This window comes from Panthera leo, chromosome D1 (genome assembly GCF_018350215.1).
Source record: "Panthera leo isolate Ple1 chromosome D1, P.leo_Ple1_pat1.1, whole genome shotgun sequence".
In the NCBI taxonomy this organism is placed as follows: Eukaryota; Metazoa; Chordata; class Mammalia; order Carnivora; family Felidae; genus Panthera; species Panthera leo.
In genome coordinates, this window is record NC_056688.1 from 59,966,677 (window position 1) to 59,983,123 (window position 16,447).

The 16,447-nt window shown below is 42.5% G+C and overlaps 1 protein-coding gene and 1 pseudogene across 1 annotated transcript in view; one reads left to right on the forward strand and one right to left on the reverse strand.

Moving 5' to 3' along the window:
• RRM1 (ribonucleotide reductase catalytic subunit M1) overlaps window positions 1–5,462 on the forward strand; it is a 36,953-nt gene extending 31,491 nt beyond the window's left edge. Inside the window, exons 16-19 of the mRNA XM_042905478.1 lie at window positions 1,060–1,195; window positions 1,985–2,080; window positions 3,633–3,821; window positions 4,833–5,462. Coding sequence (XP_042761412.1) covers window positions 1,060–1,195; window positions 1,985–2,080; window positions 3,633–3,821; window positions 4,833–5,021 — 610 coding nt within the window. The 3' untranslated portion in view covers window positions 5,022–5,462. The remainder of the gene's footprint in view (window positions 1–1,059; window positions 1,196–1,984; window positions 2,081–3,632; window positions 3,822–4,832) is intronic.
• A 3,980-nt stretch (window positions 5,463–9,442) lies between these two features.
• Window positions 9,443–10,737, reverse strand: LOC122200765 (annotated as a pseudogene).
• Between the last annotated feature and the right edge of the window lie 5,710 nt (window positions 10,738–16,447).

Consider the following 16,447-nt stretch of genomic DNA (forward strand, 5'->3'; position numbering starts at 1 on the left):
GTACTGTGTAAATCCAGAGGTATATAATGTAGTAAAGACAAACTCTTTGAGAAACTTAAGACTAAATAAAGTAAGACATGTAACACAAGTAGTTAAAATGTACATAAAGGTACATGTCATAGAAAATGTTTGCAGAAGAAATATTTATATTTGGCATAAAAAAATTTTTTTTTAATGTTTATTTTTGGGAGACAAAGAGAGTAGGGGAGGGGCAGAGAGAGAGGGAGACACAGAATCTGAAGCAGGCTCCAGGCTCTGAGCCTGTCAGCACAGAGCCTGATGCGGGGCTCGAACCCATGAAGCATGGGATCATGACCTGGGCCAAAGTTGGACGTTCAACCAACTGAGCCACCCAGGTGCCCTTATATTTGGCATTTGTATTCAGCATTGTCTCCCTGGTTGGGAAAGATGTTCCAGAGGGGTCATCTCTTAGGCTAAGCTTTGAAGAACAAGCTAAGGGCAGTGTTCAGATAGTGTACTCTTCCTTAAGCACTCTGGCAGTGAATAGAGTCAAAGATGTTAACCTTCCTCTAGGAACGTTATGATTAAAGAGGTAATAGAAGAAGTCAGGAATATACATAATCTGAGCATAATTTTTTCCTGTGGAGAATTTTGGTGATAGATGTCTGATTGTGACCACTTTCACATCATTATTTTTCCTTAAAGAGCTTAGCACAGTGATCATATAGGTACTTAGAAAAGAGTGAGGGTTGAATGAATGTACCCTGATACAGGTGGGGACTCTCCAACAGTCATTTGAGTATTTCCCTGAGCAAGCTAGTGTATCAAATGCTAATAAATCGTCATAATAAGAATTGCCAGCACTAAAAATTGTGCTAATTGAGTTGAGGATTCAGGCATTTAGGAGAGGGGCAAGCTATACCATTCATACTGTGAAGTTGCATCTCTACTGGGGTTGCATGCAAAAGTCATTATATGAGTCTAATGCATGTATGGTGTCACTCACAGCATCTGCATTTACTACAATGACATGAAGTAACTGCCTTCCTGGCAGATTATAGCTTTAGGACCAGCATCTGATAATCTCCTTTTCTTTAGGTATGGTATAAGAAACAGTTTACTTATTGCCCCAATGCCTACTGCTTCAACTGCTCAGATTCTGGGAAATAATGAGTCCATCGAACCTTATACCAGCAACATCTATACTCGCAGAGTCTTGTCGGGAGAATTTCAGGTGAGATCACGACTAGACCTACAGGAGATTGTGCAAAAGCCCGATGTTGGGAGTAAATGACAACTCCTATTTAGTTTGCCCCTTTTTGCTTAGTACAGGGCACAGCTTTGATAAAATGAGTCATCTTCATCTCCAGTGTTACTCTATTTCAGCACATAATAGACATTTAATAAATATCTGTCAAAAGAATGAATTTTTGAGGGTTACATAGGAAAATAAGTTGTTGATGTTAGAGTTCACATGATATTTAACCATCCTGTAATGATGGTTACAATTCACAAATTTTTACAAATAACTTGTTTACAAATTAGAATTTCTGGTAGGTAGGACTAGTGTTTTTTTTACGGTTCCCAGGTAATTCTAATATGCAGCTAGGGTTGAGAACCACTAATCTAGAAGATTTTTATTTGTGAATTTCCAGATCTCCTGAAATCAATTTCTGTAGGTTTGGAGTGGATGCATTTCTATTTTTTCTTAAGTATTTATTGTATCCTTTCTTAGGAAAAAAAAAAAAAGAGTCCACAAAGATTTACCCGTCTTAGGCAATGCTGGCTCTTTTCACCTTTGCAAATATTACGTTTCTTGAATAACAGGTCAAGATTTAAAGGAATACAGCTTTTGTTTGGTAGGATGGGCCTCTCAGTTTTATAAAATACAGAATTTACCAGGTAATCTAATGTTAAATGCTTCTTTAAATGATCTTATTTACTTTAAGTTCCAGGCCTGTGATCCTGTTTAGCCCTGTCATTCTTAATTATTCCTTGGCATCTTTTTTGCTTTTTCATTCAGATTGTAAATCCACACTTACTGAAGGATCTTACCGAGCGGGGCTTGTGGAATGAAGAGATGAAAAATCAGATTATTGCATGCAATGGTTCTATCCAGGTACAGAATGAAAATGAAGTGTGCTCTTTAGTAGCTAAGTTGGACATCGGTACCTTCTCACTTATCCCAGGCAGTGGAGAGCAAGAATGGCTATTCACTGTGGTCATATAGGCTTATGTTCACCTCTGCATTGTTGTGCTAGGATTATATACATCTTCACATAGCTAGGCCTTTCCCTCTTGTTTGTGCAATAATATAAAGCAGTAGTTTCCAACTTCTCTGTACATAAGAATCAGTTGGGGAGCTTTTAAAATTCTGAAGCTTAAAAAAAATTTCGGAAGCTTAGGTTGCATAACAATTAAGTTGGAATACCTGAAAATGGGATCCAGGCATTAGTATTTTTTAAAGACCATCTGGGTCATTCCAAAATGCATCAAAGTTTGGGGACCACTGATAAAGTGTGAAATTAGAGAGTCAGACTTAATTTAAAAGTATGGTGGGGATTGAGGACTCAGAGTCCCAAAAACAGAGCCGCAAATAGTATTTAACAATAAAATATTTGCATATTTGCAGCCGAGAATCAAGAAGCATTTATTTAAAAAAAATTTTTTTTTAATGTTTATTTATTTTTGAGAGAGAGAGAGAGACACCACGAGCCAGGGAGGGGCAGAGAGAGAGAGGGAGATACAGAATCTGAAACAGGCTCCAGGCTCTGAGCTGTCAGCATAGAGCCCGATGTGGGGCACAAACTCTGAATGGCGAGATCGTGACCTGAGCCAAAGTCGGACGCTCAAATGACTGAGCCACCCAGGTGCCCAAGAAGCATTTATTTGTGGATGGAGACCTCTGTCTAAACATTTGTCTCCTTGGTAACACAGATAAAGATTTCTGTAACAGTTCTATTTTTGCTGGAAGAAATGGTAACACTATTAGCTAGTCTGTATGTTTTGATGCAGATTAACCCTATACCTAAGAAAATGTTCTGTTGACTCCAAAAGGGGTTTGTTTCATTGCTTCCCTTGATCATGTACCTGTGAGTTATAGCCCTGATTATTTGTGTTTTTTGTAAAGCTTAAGGGTCATTTATTGCTGCTTGGTTCCTTCCTTTTTTAAGTGCCTCTAGAACAATGAATATTTTGGCTATAATCCAAATAGAAATGGATCTTTAATCATTACCACCAGCCATATATTTTGTTGGTTAAATGGAGTTTTGTTGGACATTCTAATCCAGAGTAAGCAGTCTTGGGAAACTTGATAAGGGCTCATATTGTATGATACTGAACGGTATGGGTCAGATCTGGCAGGAAATAGAACTGAGGCCAGACCCTGGTATCATTAATTATGTTAATTAAAGGGACGCCTGGGTGGCTCAGTCAGTTGAGACTCTGACTTTGGCTTAGATTATGATCTCACAGTTCATGAGTTGAAGCCCTGCGTCAGGCTCGCTGCTGTCAGTGCAGAGCCTGCTTCGGATCCTCTTCCCCCTCTCTCTGTTCCTACCCCACTTGCTCTCTCTTTCTCTCTCAAAAATAAATAAACATTAAAAAAATTATGTTAATTATACTGATTTCTTCAACCAGAGTGCAATAAACATTTGTTTTTCCTTCTTCAGAACATACCAGAAATTCCTGATGACCTGAAGCAACTTTATAAGACTGTGTGGGAGATCTCACAGAAAACCGTTCTTAAGATGGCAGCTGAAAGAGGTGCTTTCATTGATCAAAGCCAGTCTTTGAACATCCACATTGCTGAGCCTAACTATGGCAAACTCACTAGTATGCACTTCTACGGCTGGAAGCAGGTTGGTGGAGGAAATCATGGACTTGTTGCCAGCTTGGGATATTTTGGAATTGGAGCAGTTTTACCTTCTAGCTGCCTATTTAAATATTGCCACCTAGTTCTTTCATTTCAAATCCAATATGTTAAAACCAAACCATGGTTTTTGTGCCAGATTAAGCTCTCACTTTGGATTTTCTTGTTTCTTTTAGGATTATTTCATTATTAGTTTTGAAACCTTGGAGTTACCTACGACCCTCCCTTTATTCTCCATACAATTACTCACCAAGTTGTGGTGGTTGTACCTTTGTACTGTTTCTTGAATATCTTTCTTCCTGTTCCACTACCATTATTCTTAACTTCTTAACTGATCTCTTTGCTTCTAGTAACTGCATTATCTTGTGCACTGCTACCATTTCTAAAATAAAACTTTACACATGTCAACCCACTCACTGTTCAAAAACATCCATTGTTTCTCCACTTTATCTACAATCTAAAAGCCAAATTACTTAGCTTGTCATTGGCAACTGTAAAGTCCTGTGATTCTGGATTCTATCCTTATTAACTGGCAATCACCTGGGTATTTATATAGAATTAAATTTTTTTCTTTTTAATTTAAGAGACATTTATTGACTACATACTATGTGCTAAGACTGGGGATACCAAATAGAAGATGATGGTACTTATCCTTGAAGTAGTCATCATCTGTTCTTTACAGAGACACAGTCTAGATCTCTAAATAATTATAAGGCAAACATTGTTCTAGGCAAACATGGAAGTCATACACATAAAAACAAAAGACTATAGAACAAAAATGTTTGACATTTCCAAAAAGATAAGCTTTTTTAGGGGTAAAATGAACACAATGTACTGACTCTTTGTCTTTAAGCATTTTTGAGAAGGCTTCCTACAGGAGATGGAATTTCAGGTTTAGAAAACAATCTGATGTGGTTTATGGAAATGTATTTTAAACATTGGTTTCGAATGTCTAGTGTTCTTACAATTTCTAATTGTTGTATTTGCTTCCTTTGTGTAGGGTTTGAAGACTGGAATGTATTACTTAAGGACACGACCAGCAGCGAATCCAATCCAGTTCACTCTAAATAAGGAGAAGCTGAAAGATAAGGAGAAGGCAACAAAAGAAGAAGAAGAGAAGGAGAGGAACACAGCAGCCATGGTGTGCTCTTTGGAGAATAGAGAAGAGTGTCTGATGTGTGGGTCCTGAGGAAAGGCTTGGAAGAGACCAGCACTTCCTCACAGCCAAACTACTTCTTGAGCATAGATAGGCACAGTAGGTTTGCTTGAAGTGCTAAGGTTTTGTTGGACCTTATTGCAGCAAAAGGAGCAATTGATTTAAAGTACTGTTTCTATATAATAGTGTGAAAGTACTGATATTTTAAATCAATATATTGGGAATCAAAGTAGAAGTTTTAGGAATGCAAAAGAGGTCATCTTGCAAATAGGAAGTAACTGAATAGGGTTTCATTGCCCACTTGGCACCCCTTTTTTGGTGACCTCAGTTTTCATAAGAAGACTTAGTTTTACTGCTTTGACTGGTGGGTCCATAGAAGCAAAACTGAGTCATAACCTGTGAGAAGTGTTGGCAGGACCTTTATCTGGATAAGGTCCTATTGGTCATTCTGAAATAAACATTTCAAAGTGATTATGTGAGACCAAATTTGTCATTTATTTTCATACAAAGGTCAAATTTGAAAAAATATTTTCTGTTCTTTGAGAGTTCAGGGAGGAAATTTTAAGAAAAATTACTCAGATGCCTTCTACAATTCTGATCTTAACATATGCCTATTTCTTCTTTCTATTGTAAAATATATTAGCATAAGTGTTACCATTTTACCCACTTTAAAGCATACAATTTAGTGGCATAAAGTACATATATAGTGTACAACCATCATCACTATCTTATTTCCAGAAATTTGTCATCATCCCAAACAGAAACTCTAAAACAATAACTCCTCATTTCCTTCACCTCTCAATCCCTGGTAACCTCTATTCTACTTTCTGTCTTTGAATTTGCTTATTCTAGGTACCTCATATAAATGGAATACTATAGTATGTGACCTTTTGTGTCTGGCTTATTTCACTTAGCCTGTTTTCAGGGTTCATCCATGTAGCATATAGCAGACTTTAATTCCTCTTAAAGCCTGAGTAATACTCCATTGTATGTATATATCACATTTTGTCTTTCCATTCATATGTGAATAGACATTGATGTTATTTCCACCATTTTGGCTATCGTGAATAATGCTGCTCTGAACATTGATGCACCAGTATCTGAATTCCTGTTTTCAGTTTTTTTGGGTATATACCTAGAAGTGGAATTGTGGGAATACATCATAATTCAATGTTTAATTTGAAGGAACTTGAGGAACTGCCAAACTTTTCTGTAGGCTCAAGCTGCACCATTTTACATTCCTACCAGTAATGCATGAGAGTTCCAATTATTCCACATCTTTGCTGACACTTGCTAATTTTTTGTATTTTTCATACTAGCTATCCTAATGGCTTTTGACAGTTTGATTACAATGTACCTTGGTGTGGATCTCTGAGTTTATCTTTCTTGATGTTTGTTGACCTGCTTGGATCAGTAGATTTACATCTTTCATTAAATTTGGGAAGTTTTCAGCCATTTTTCTTCAGATAATCTTTTTGCCCCTTTCTCTCTTTTCCTTCTGGGACTCCTGTAATGCGTCGCTCGTTCCACTGCTTATGTCCCCCAGGTCCCTTAGGTATCATTCACTTTTCTTAATATTTTTTCTGTTCCTTAGGCTCAATAATTTAACTGTCATATCATCAAGGTCACTGATTCTTCTTCACACTCAACATCTGTTTGAGCCCCCTTGGTGAATTTTTCATCTTAGTTATTCTTTTCAGCTTTAAAATTTGTTTGTTTCCTTTGAACGATTTCTGTCTCCATGTCGATATTCTGATTTTAATGCATTGTTTTTCTGATTTCCTTTGTTTGTTCATGTTTTCCTTTAGCTCTTCAAGCATTTTTAAGACAGTTGTTTTAATATCTTTGTCTAGTAAGTCTGCTGGCTGGGCTTCCTCAGGGATGGTTTCTGTCAGTTTTTCTTGTTCCTTTGAATGAGCTATGTTTTCCTATTTCATTGTAATGCCTGTAATTTTTTGGTTGTTGTTGAAATATTGTTTGATACTTTTCCAAACTACTTTTGCAGAGACTATTCCCTAGTGTGTGTAATCACTGAAATCTCTGTTCAGTTAATGTTTTGACAGATATCCTTGAATTTCAGGAGCTCTCTATGTAGACTGGCTCTGTGCTAGGGCACTTTCTCCACATATGGGTAGGCTTTTTTCTGAGCCTAGGCATCTGTGATTGTTAATTTTATGTGTAAACTGGCTAGGCCATGGTACACAGATACTTGGTCAAACACTAGCCTAGATAGCTGTGAAGATATTTTTTTAGATGACATTAACATTTAAATCAGTAGACTTTGAGTAAATCAGATTACCCTCCATAATGTGGGTTCCTCATCCAATCAGTTGAAGGCCTTAAGAGAAGAAAGATTGAGGTCCCCTAAGAAAGAAAGACTTTTGTCTTCAGACTGCCTTCGGACTTGAGCTACAATATCACTTCTTTTCTGGGTCTCCAGTGTGCCAGCCTGCTCTGCCAATTTTAGATTTGCTAGTTCCACAATTGTGTGAGACAGTTACTTAAAATCTCTCTCTCCTTTCTCTCCCTCCCTCTCTCTCATGCTCCCCCCTCCCATTTTCTCATTAGTTTTATTTCTCTTTATAGAGAATGAGAACCCTGACTGATACAGATTTTGGTACCAAAAGTGGTTCTAGAGGAGTAGAATCTTAAGGATGAATCTTCTGAATTGGTTCTGGAGTTTCTGGAATTGATTCTCTAATCTGATTAGATTTAAAGGCACTAATGACTATTTCCAGTGGTAAAGGAAGTATTGATAGTTTGTGGTGTGATGTGGTAATAGAGACACTCAAAATACCATCATTGGATGCTCCTAATCAAATACTTACAAGAGGCAAGGTTCTGGGTGATTGTGTGTATGTTCCACCTCCAGGGTGTATCAACTCTCCAGTCCTTTCTCATAATTTAGTTCATCTTGACTACCTTTTCCACACTGCTCCAATACATTGATGACGTGCTGATTAGACCTACTGAGCAAGAAGTAACAACTACTCTAGGCTTACCGGGAAGACATTTGTGTGTCAGAGGGTGGGAAATAATCTGACAGAAATTTGGGGGCCTTCTACCTCTGTGAAATTTCTAGGGGTCAAATGGTATGAGGCATATTGAGATATTCCTTCTATGGTGAAAGATAAATTGTTGCATCTGGCTCCTCCCACAAGCAAAAGACTGGCACAAGGCCTAGCGGGCCTCTTTGGATGTTGGCGTCAGCATGGCAGTGTATTCCTCATTTAGGTGTGCTACTCTGGTCTGTTTACCAAATGACCTGAAAAGCTACTGGTTTTGAGCAGGGCTTGGAACAAGAGAAGGCTCTACAATAGGCCTAGGCCCACCCTGCAGCTGCTCTGCCACTTGGGCCATGTGATCCAGTAGGTCTATGGTGTTGAAGTGGCGGTGGCAGATAGGGTTGCTATTTGGAGCCTCTAGCAGGCTCTTTGGATTTTGGAGCAGAGCCCTGCCATCCTCTGTCAGTAAGTATTCACCTTTTGAGAAATGTCTTTTGGCTTGCTACTCAGCCTTAGAAGAGACTGAATGCTTAACCATGGGCCACTAAACTACTGTGTGACCTGAGCTTCCCGTCAGGAACTGGGTGGTGTCTGACCCACCAAGCCATAAAGCTGCACCTGCGCAGCAGCATTCCGTCATCAAATGGTATATACATTGAAGTGGTATATACAGGATTTGGCTCGAGAGGCCCTGAAAGTACAAGTAAGTTATTGAAGAAGTGGCCCAAATGCCCATGATCCTCACTCTTGCCTGCACCTTTGGGGAGGTCCCTATGATCAGTTAACAGAAGAGAAAACTCAGGCCTAGTTTACACATGGTTCTGCATAATACGCAGGCACCACAGCTCCTTTCTGGGACAGCCCTGAAGGACGCACCATCTTATTGACAGAGTTGTGGAAGACTTTTAAGCAGGGAATACTTTTAGATAGCTCACTCTGGCTACCATGGGAAGAGTGACCTAACCTATGGGTTTGGGTCAGACTCAAGTACCATATCAGGGTCTAGTTTGGTCTTTGGAACAGACTGGTTACTGGGCGAAGAGTTGGTCTGGGTGTCTGTCAGACTTGATGCCGCCGGTGGGGCAGGACCTGATCTGTTTATGTGGGCTAGACTGGATATTTGGAGTAGGCCTGACCTGTGTGCCTATGTCAGATTGGGATATCCAGCCTGGGGGCTCACCTGTGTTTGGGACTGATAGTCTCTATAACCCAACCTGTGTGCTTGGGTTAGACTAGAGAGTGCAAGGCTGACCTGTATATTTGGTCAGACTGGGCTTCATGTCAAGTCTTAGGCTGTATTTGGGAGAGACTGGGCCCCAGGGAAGGGTCCTAGCCTATTTGTTTCGGACAGGATGTTCAGAGTGGGTTGTGGTCTGTATGACACTCTGTACAGCTTCCAGGGGGGCTCTATACATCCAAATATTAACTGGGGTTTTCTCAGGAGTCAGGGGGAAGAGGACAAAGAAACTAAACAGAAAGATAAATAGGGAAAAGCAATTTTATTATTGGAATGGAAATAGAAAAAGCATTCTAAGAATTTAAAAAGTGGTAGTTGGCTAACAACGGGCCTTCCCTTGAGCCCATAATCTCACGATTTCAGCCTGTCCTTCAGTGATGCCTGCTTATTTCTTATTCCCAGAAGTCACAACCCCAACTTCCCAAGTTGATAAAGTCCTTTCACTCTGGCAGTTGCCCCTCCACTCTCATATTCTGCAGTCTCTGGCTTCTCCCCAACCTCCTGGGCTGATTTATTGCTATAGAGCATCTTTTCCACATGTTGCCGGATCTCCCTGGTCTGTACTCCATAAATGATAGGATTCAAGGATCCTGGGAGTAGCATGTAGATGGCACTGAGCAGGTTCTGGACATCCGGAGACACAGTCTTGGCCACTCGGAAGACAATGGAGGTGGAGAGACCAGAGAGGTAGATAGGATGACCAGTAAGTGGGAGCCACATGTGTGCAAGGCCTTGGCTCGGGCTCTCCCAGAAGAGATCCGGAAGGCAGCATAGATGATGCGTGTATAGGAGTTCCCTCGCAGGGCTAGATCCAAGGTCATAGTGACCAACCGCATGGTCAGTCCCAACCCATTGTTGAAAGTCAAGTCTCCACAAGCTATGCTCAGCAGTGCAATGTACTCACAGGCAAAGTGTCGAATCACCATTGTCTGGCAGAATTGAGCTCGTGACGTTAGCACCACCAAAGGCACTGCTACTTCCAGGCTCCGTGTCAGAGCAAGAATGGCCAGCACTCCCAGCAGGTGGGAGGTTATCAGGTCAGTATAGCAGAGTGGGTGACAGATGGCCACGTAGCGGTCTAGGGCCATGGCCAGCAGGAGATTGTAGTCCAGGAGAGTAAAGTAGATACAGAACATCTGGTCCAGGCAGCCATGCAGTGACATGGGGTTAGCATAATGCACAAAGCCCTCCAGCATTTTGGGCATCACGGCTGTGGCAGTACAAATGTTGACAGCCAGGAGCAGGGCGATGAGCATGTACATGGGCTGATGCAAACTCCGTTGGGCCACCACCGTGTGGATGACCAGGACGTTTGCAGAGATGATCGTCACATAAAGGAAGGTAAGAGGCAGGACCAGGAGGCGCCGCCACTCTCGCAATCCAGGGAAGCCCACCAGGAAGAAGTTGGTGTAGGAGATGTTGAAGGCACTGGTATCTCCATCCTCACCCATCAGCTTTGGCCTTGGGTTGGCCCCAGGAGCGGTGATCAGAGACTGTTAGAACAAAATGGTCAGTGGAAGAAAGCCAATTTCTGTTTTAGGGCCTGAGGGGTTTGTGATGAATGTCCACCTCTTCATGTACATATGTCTACTCCTTTGGGGCACAGATGGGTGCTATGCCAGGTGTTACGGAAGCTACGGAGGTGAACAAGGCATCCTTTGTCCTCAGGGAGCTCTTGGCCTGTGTGTGTGAAATGTAAACTTACAAGATCCTTGTTTATCTGTGATGTTCCAGGTATTTGCTGAATAAAAGATTAGGAGGAAAAGTAGGTGTGGTACATGAGGGAAAATAAAAGGTAATGGGGGGCACCTGGGTGGCTCAATCAGTTAAATGTCCGACTTTGGCCCAGGTCCATGGGTTTGAGCCCTGTGTCAGCTCTCAGGGCACAGCCTGGAACCTGCTTCTGATTCTGTGCCTCCGTCTCTCTGCCCCTCCCCTGCTCACACTCTGTCTCTCTCAAACATAAACATTAAAAATAAAAATAAAAAAGTTATGGACCAGAGGTAAAACTAGAAAGCATGAAGAAAACCTTTGAAAGGAGGAAATATGAGGAATTTGTGGTCCAAGAAGTGTGGAAGAACCAGGTGGGGTTTATCAGGAATGATGGCCTCACTTTCGTGCCTGGGTTGCACTGTGGCAAGGCCAGGGGAAAATTGCTGGACCTCAAACAACAGGTTACAGGGACTCTTGCCTTCCTAAGCCTCTATAGACTGACTCTGAGGCCTCCTGCCTGGCCTTGTCCTCAGTGTCATGGATGATGATTTTGCTTTCCTCTCAATGTAAGCTCCTGGAAAGCCAGGAAACAGCATTCTTCCCTCGTGCTGCTGGAGCTGCAAGTGCTTGATTTCCCCTCCAACCTCCCACCAAGCCCAGGCATCGAGGACGTACTTGAGCACTGCTTGTTGAGCAGGCCAAGGAGGAATAGGAAGAAGATGGGAGGAGGCTGAACATTTAGTTGGGTTCTGAGAGCAGTAATTTCAAAGTGTTGACCAGATTTTTGTGTAATTAAGGGAGCAGATAGGAAAAGATCCAGAGTCCTAGGGTTTGAACAACACAGATTACATGAAAATAGCCAACACCTATTGGACATTTACCATATGGCAGGCAGTGTTTTCAACGCTTTCATGGATTCACTTTTTAAAATCTTAATTGTGCCAGTGAAGGAAGTAAGGCACAGAGAGGTTAAGTCTAGTTCCAGGTCACACAGCTAGTAAATGGCAGAGCAGAATTTGAACCCAGACAGTCAGACCCTAAAATGCATGCTCTTAACTTTAGGATGACCAACTGTTCCCTTCCTGGCTTGCCTGAGACTTCCCTGGAGTTTGCACTGAACATCTGGTGTTCCAGGAAACCTTTGGGGCAGATCACTTCACTCTTACTACTAACTACATAGAAGACTGGAGAAGCCTTATAGATTGTGGAGCAGCTAGGAAATGGTCTTCCTTCTTATCAGTGTATTGTCTCTGAAAACCACGTTTATGTTGGTGTTCCTATAATCACCTTCTGAATACTTAGAAGAATAAAGAGGCACAGCTGTAAATTCACAGGGAGACTTCCAAAGGAAGTGGCTTTGGATTTCCAATGCCCACCATGGAATGTCTTTTTGAAAAATCTTAGAGCATTATTTTATACAGAATAATCCAGACTTTGGGAAATGTACCATTAGTGGGGTTGGGCAAGGGCCAGATGACATTGTGGGAGGGGGTAGAAGTCCTTAGAGTGGGGGACTTTCATAGCTGGAGGGTGGGATTGAGAAGCTGAGAGTGAGGTGAGCGGTGGTCCATGATAGGACAGAGGGGCAAGAAAGAAATGCAAGCTGGAGGAGCACTGGCCAAGAAGGTGTTTAAGGACCAAGCTTCTTGCCAAATGCCAGAGTGTGTTCATTGTTAAGGGGCTTAACAAGCTGTCACGTGAACTGTAGTTTGCCCTCCTATTTTGTATTTTAGGATCACTCAGGTAAGTTCCTCAAGGAGCTCTTAGACCCTAAAGCAGTCAAGAAAGGAAATGGCAGAATAACAAGCCCCTCGAGGAGAGGCAGAAGGGATGAAAAATACCGTGAGGGATGAGCAGATCAGTTAACTCGCTGATGAAAGTCTTGAGAGAGATGAAAAGGTGTTGCTAGAGTCACATCAGTCAGACTTAGGAACCAACTGGAAGTGGGGAAAGACAGAGGAATGGATAGTAATTTCAGGGTTTTTGTTGTTAGCCAGGATGACTGCACTGGTGCTCCTAAAAGCTGAGCAAGGAAGAGCAGGGTTGGGGTGCTAGGAGGCCCAATTAATTAATTGAACTTGGATGTGGGGAGGACTCCCAGATGAAGAGGTCCCCAGTCAACAACCTGAAGTCAGATGGAGAGCTCAGATGAAAAATTAAGGCTGGAGGTGACTATGTGAGGATTAGAAATTTATAGAGGGCATGAGACAGAGTCTTAAGGAGCAGATGGCAATGAAGGAGACCGAGGAAAAGAGGGGAGGGAGGGAGTGTGAGAGCCAGGAGCAAATGGAGTTCTGGAAACCAGAGGAGAGGCTTGGTTGCTCTGGAGGCTTCGAGGTAAAGGGCTTTACAAACAGCAGAGGCCAAAGACCAACTGAGCCAACTCACCCTACAAGTAGCAGAGGAGGGGACGGAGAGGAGGCTGAGGATGATGCCAGAGCCGTGTGCTCTCTGCAGAAAGAGCCTCACCTCCACCACTGGAAAAGTCAAAACCACACACAGAGCTGCTTTATCTCTGCCCTGTCCTCACAAACTGGCAACGGTGTTCATCTCTCTTCCTTCAGTTCCCAGGGAGAGATGTCTCTTTTGTTCTTAGGGCGTCTTGTACTTCTCACTCTCTCCCCTCAGCGTATGAAAAAGTTCATCTCTGTTAGGAGAAAATAAGCTCCACCTTAACTTCCTATAACCCTCTAGCTTTTCATCTTTCTCCTCACATTTATTTATTTTTAAAGTTTATTCATTTATTTTGAGAAAGAGTACGAGCAGGGGAGGGACAGAGAGAATCCCAAGCAGGCTCTGCACTGTCAGTGTGAGCCTGACGCAGAGTTTGAACTCACGAACCGTGAGATCATGACCTGAGCTGAAATCAAGAGTCAGGCACTTAACAGACTAAGTCGCCCAGGCACCCTTCTCCTCATCTTTTTTTTTTTTTTTTTTAATTTTTTTTTTTTAACGTTTATTTATTTTTGAGACAGAGAGAGACAGAGCACGAACGGGGGAGGGGCAGAGAGAGAGGGAGACACAGAATCGGAAGCAGGCTCCAGGCTCTGAGCCATCAGCCCAGAGCCTGACGCGGGGCTCGAACTCATGGACTCACAGACCGTGAGATCGTGACCTGAGCTGAAGTCGGCCGCTTAACCGACTGAGCCACCCAGGCGCCCCACCCCTCTCCTCATCCTAAAGCAAAGCCTTGGGCATGTCTTTGTTGAGCAATAATCACTGGCTCGCTGATTGAGCTCCTCGATGAATGGAAAGTGTTGCTTTCCAGTGGGGAGACCATGTCTTTTTCATCTCTGTCCCAGTGACCAGCTCTGAGTCCACAGACAAATATGTGCTCGGTAAGTGTTGTGTTGAAGGAATAAATGCATGCACAAAGGGATTTTAAGAAACATTCTCATTTGCAACCTAGAGCAGCCCTTGGAAGTGGAATGAAGGAAGGAAGGAAAAATGAAACCCATTAAGGCTCAGAGATCCCAGGTGATTTGCTTAGTCTCACCTGACAAGAAGAGCCAGGCCTGAAATTCAGGTCTTCCAAACTCTTCCATCCACACCACAGTTTTCTCCCTCACAGACTCTGCCCACCCCTCCTCCCCAACACACACAAGAGGCAACAATGGACAGGCTCCAAACATTCTTAGTCTCAGCAGTAATACTAAGAGTTAGCATTTATTGAGCACTTACTACATGCCAGACATGATTCCAAGGCTTTTTTCTTTACTGTTCACAGCAACCCTAAGAGATGAATACTGTTTATTAACCCTGCTTATAGATGAGGACACTAAGGTTTAGAGAAGGTAACTCATATTCTTAAAGTCTCATAGGTATTAAATGATAGGGCTGGCATATGAGTGAACCTAGGTTGTTGATGGTAATTGGTGGAGTTCAGGTCCAATCTCAGGTTTTCCTGCCTCCAAATCCCCATCAAGCTCCGGTCTTCTCACCTCCAACCTCACCATGGAAACCTGTAGTGGTGTCCTGTCGGGGTGCAGCCTGCTGTGGCTCTCGGTTCACCTCTGAAAAGGTAAGGCACCAAGGCACTGATCTATGAGGCTGAAAGGGAGGGATGGATAAGTAGACCTGTGGTTCCAGAGGAGGAGCCTGAGGAGATTCCCAGTGGGCAGTCATGTCCACAGACACCAAGGAGGAAACAGTGAGAAACCCAGAACTCAGGGAGGACCCCAGGGAGAGAGGCTGGGTGGAGGGGACAGTGTATGAACATTTTTATTTCTATGGCTCTTGGTGTTTCTCAGAGAGCAGTCACAGCTGCTGAGGGATTCATTTTACAGATGACCCATTAGAAGCTTAGAGAGAACAAGTCAGGGTTCAGGTCAGATTCCATCCCAGGGGCACCAATAGGCAGAAGCTGGGTATTGCTGACTGGGATGACCAGGACTCAGCTGAGGGGAAGGGACTCTTGCGATGTGGGGGTTATATAGGCACTCAGGGATCACCCAAAGGAGGGAAAGGGCACTTGGGTGACCATGGGAGAGCCAGGGACCTGATTTAGGAGCGTGTGTGTGTGTGTGTGTGTGTGTGTGTGTGTGTGCGTGCACATTGCTGAGGTACTTACTTGTCCGGTGTGGGTGGCTCAGGATCTGGGACAGGAGGTGACTTCAGTGTGGACTCTGCTGTGAATAGCCGAGACCCATAGAAGCGAGGGTTGTCTCCTCCAGGGAGGTATCACTGCTCTGTCCTCTGGAATCTGGAAATAGGGGAACTGGAAATCTCCTCTTTTCCTCTTTTTCTGCTTTCTTTGGATTTAATGTTTTTTCTTTATGATTCGCTTCTTCTTTCTTTTAATGTTCATTTGTTTTTGAGAGAGCAAGAAAGAGTGAGCGCATGTGTGTGTGGGAGAGGGGCAGAGAGTGACAGAGAGAGAATCTTAAACAGGCTCCATGTTCAATGAGGAGCCTGATGTGGGGCTTGATCTCACAACCCTGAGATCATGACCTTAGCTGAAATCAAGAGTCAGACACTTGACTGAGCACCAGGTGCCCTGATTCGATTCTACTTCTTAGCTTATTAGCTGTGCCTTATTCCTTGTGTCATTTTACAGGTTGCTTTAGCGTTTATGATGCATATCTTTAACTTACCACAGTTTATTTTAAATTGTTATTATGCCACTTCAACAAACAGTATGAAACCCTGACAGCAAGGTTCTTTTATTTCCTCTCTCCCAGTATTCATGTTACTGTAGTTCTATGTTTTATTTCTACATAAATTATGAAGTCCACAATACATTGTATATATTTTCTACAATCCATCATATCCTAAAGAGATTTAGAAAAGAAAAAAATATTATGGTTGAAAAATTCATTCATGTTGCATGCTACTGTATTTTATGGTTTTTAAAATTTTTCAAATGTTTATTTATTTTTGAGAGACAGAGAGATAGAGCGTAAGCAGCAGGGGACAGAGAGAGAGGGAGACACAGAATCTAAAGCAGGCTCTAGGTTCTGAGCTGTCAGCACACAGCTTGATGCAGGGCTCGAACTCATAAGCCG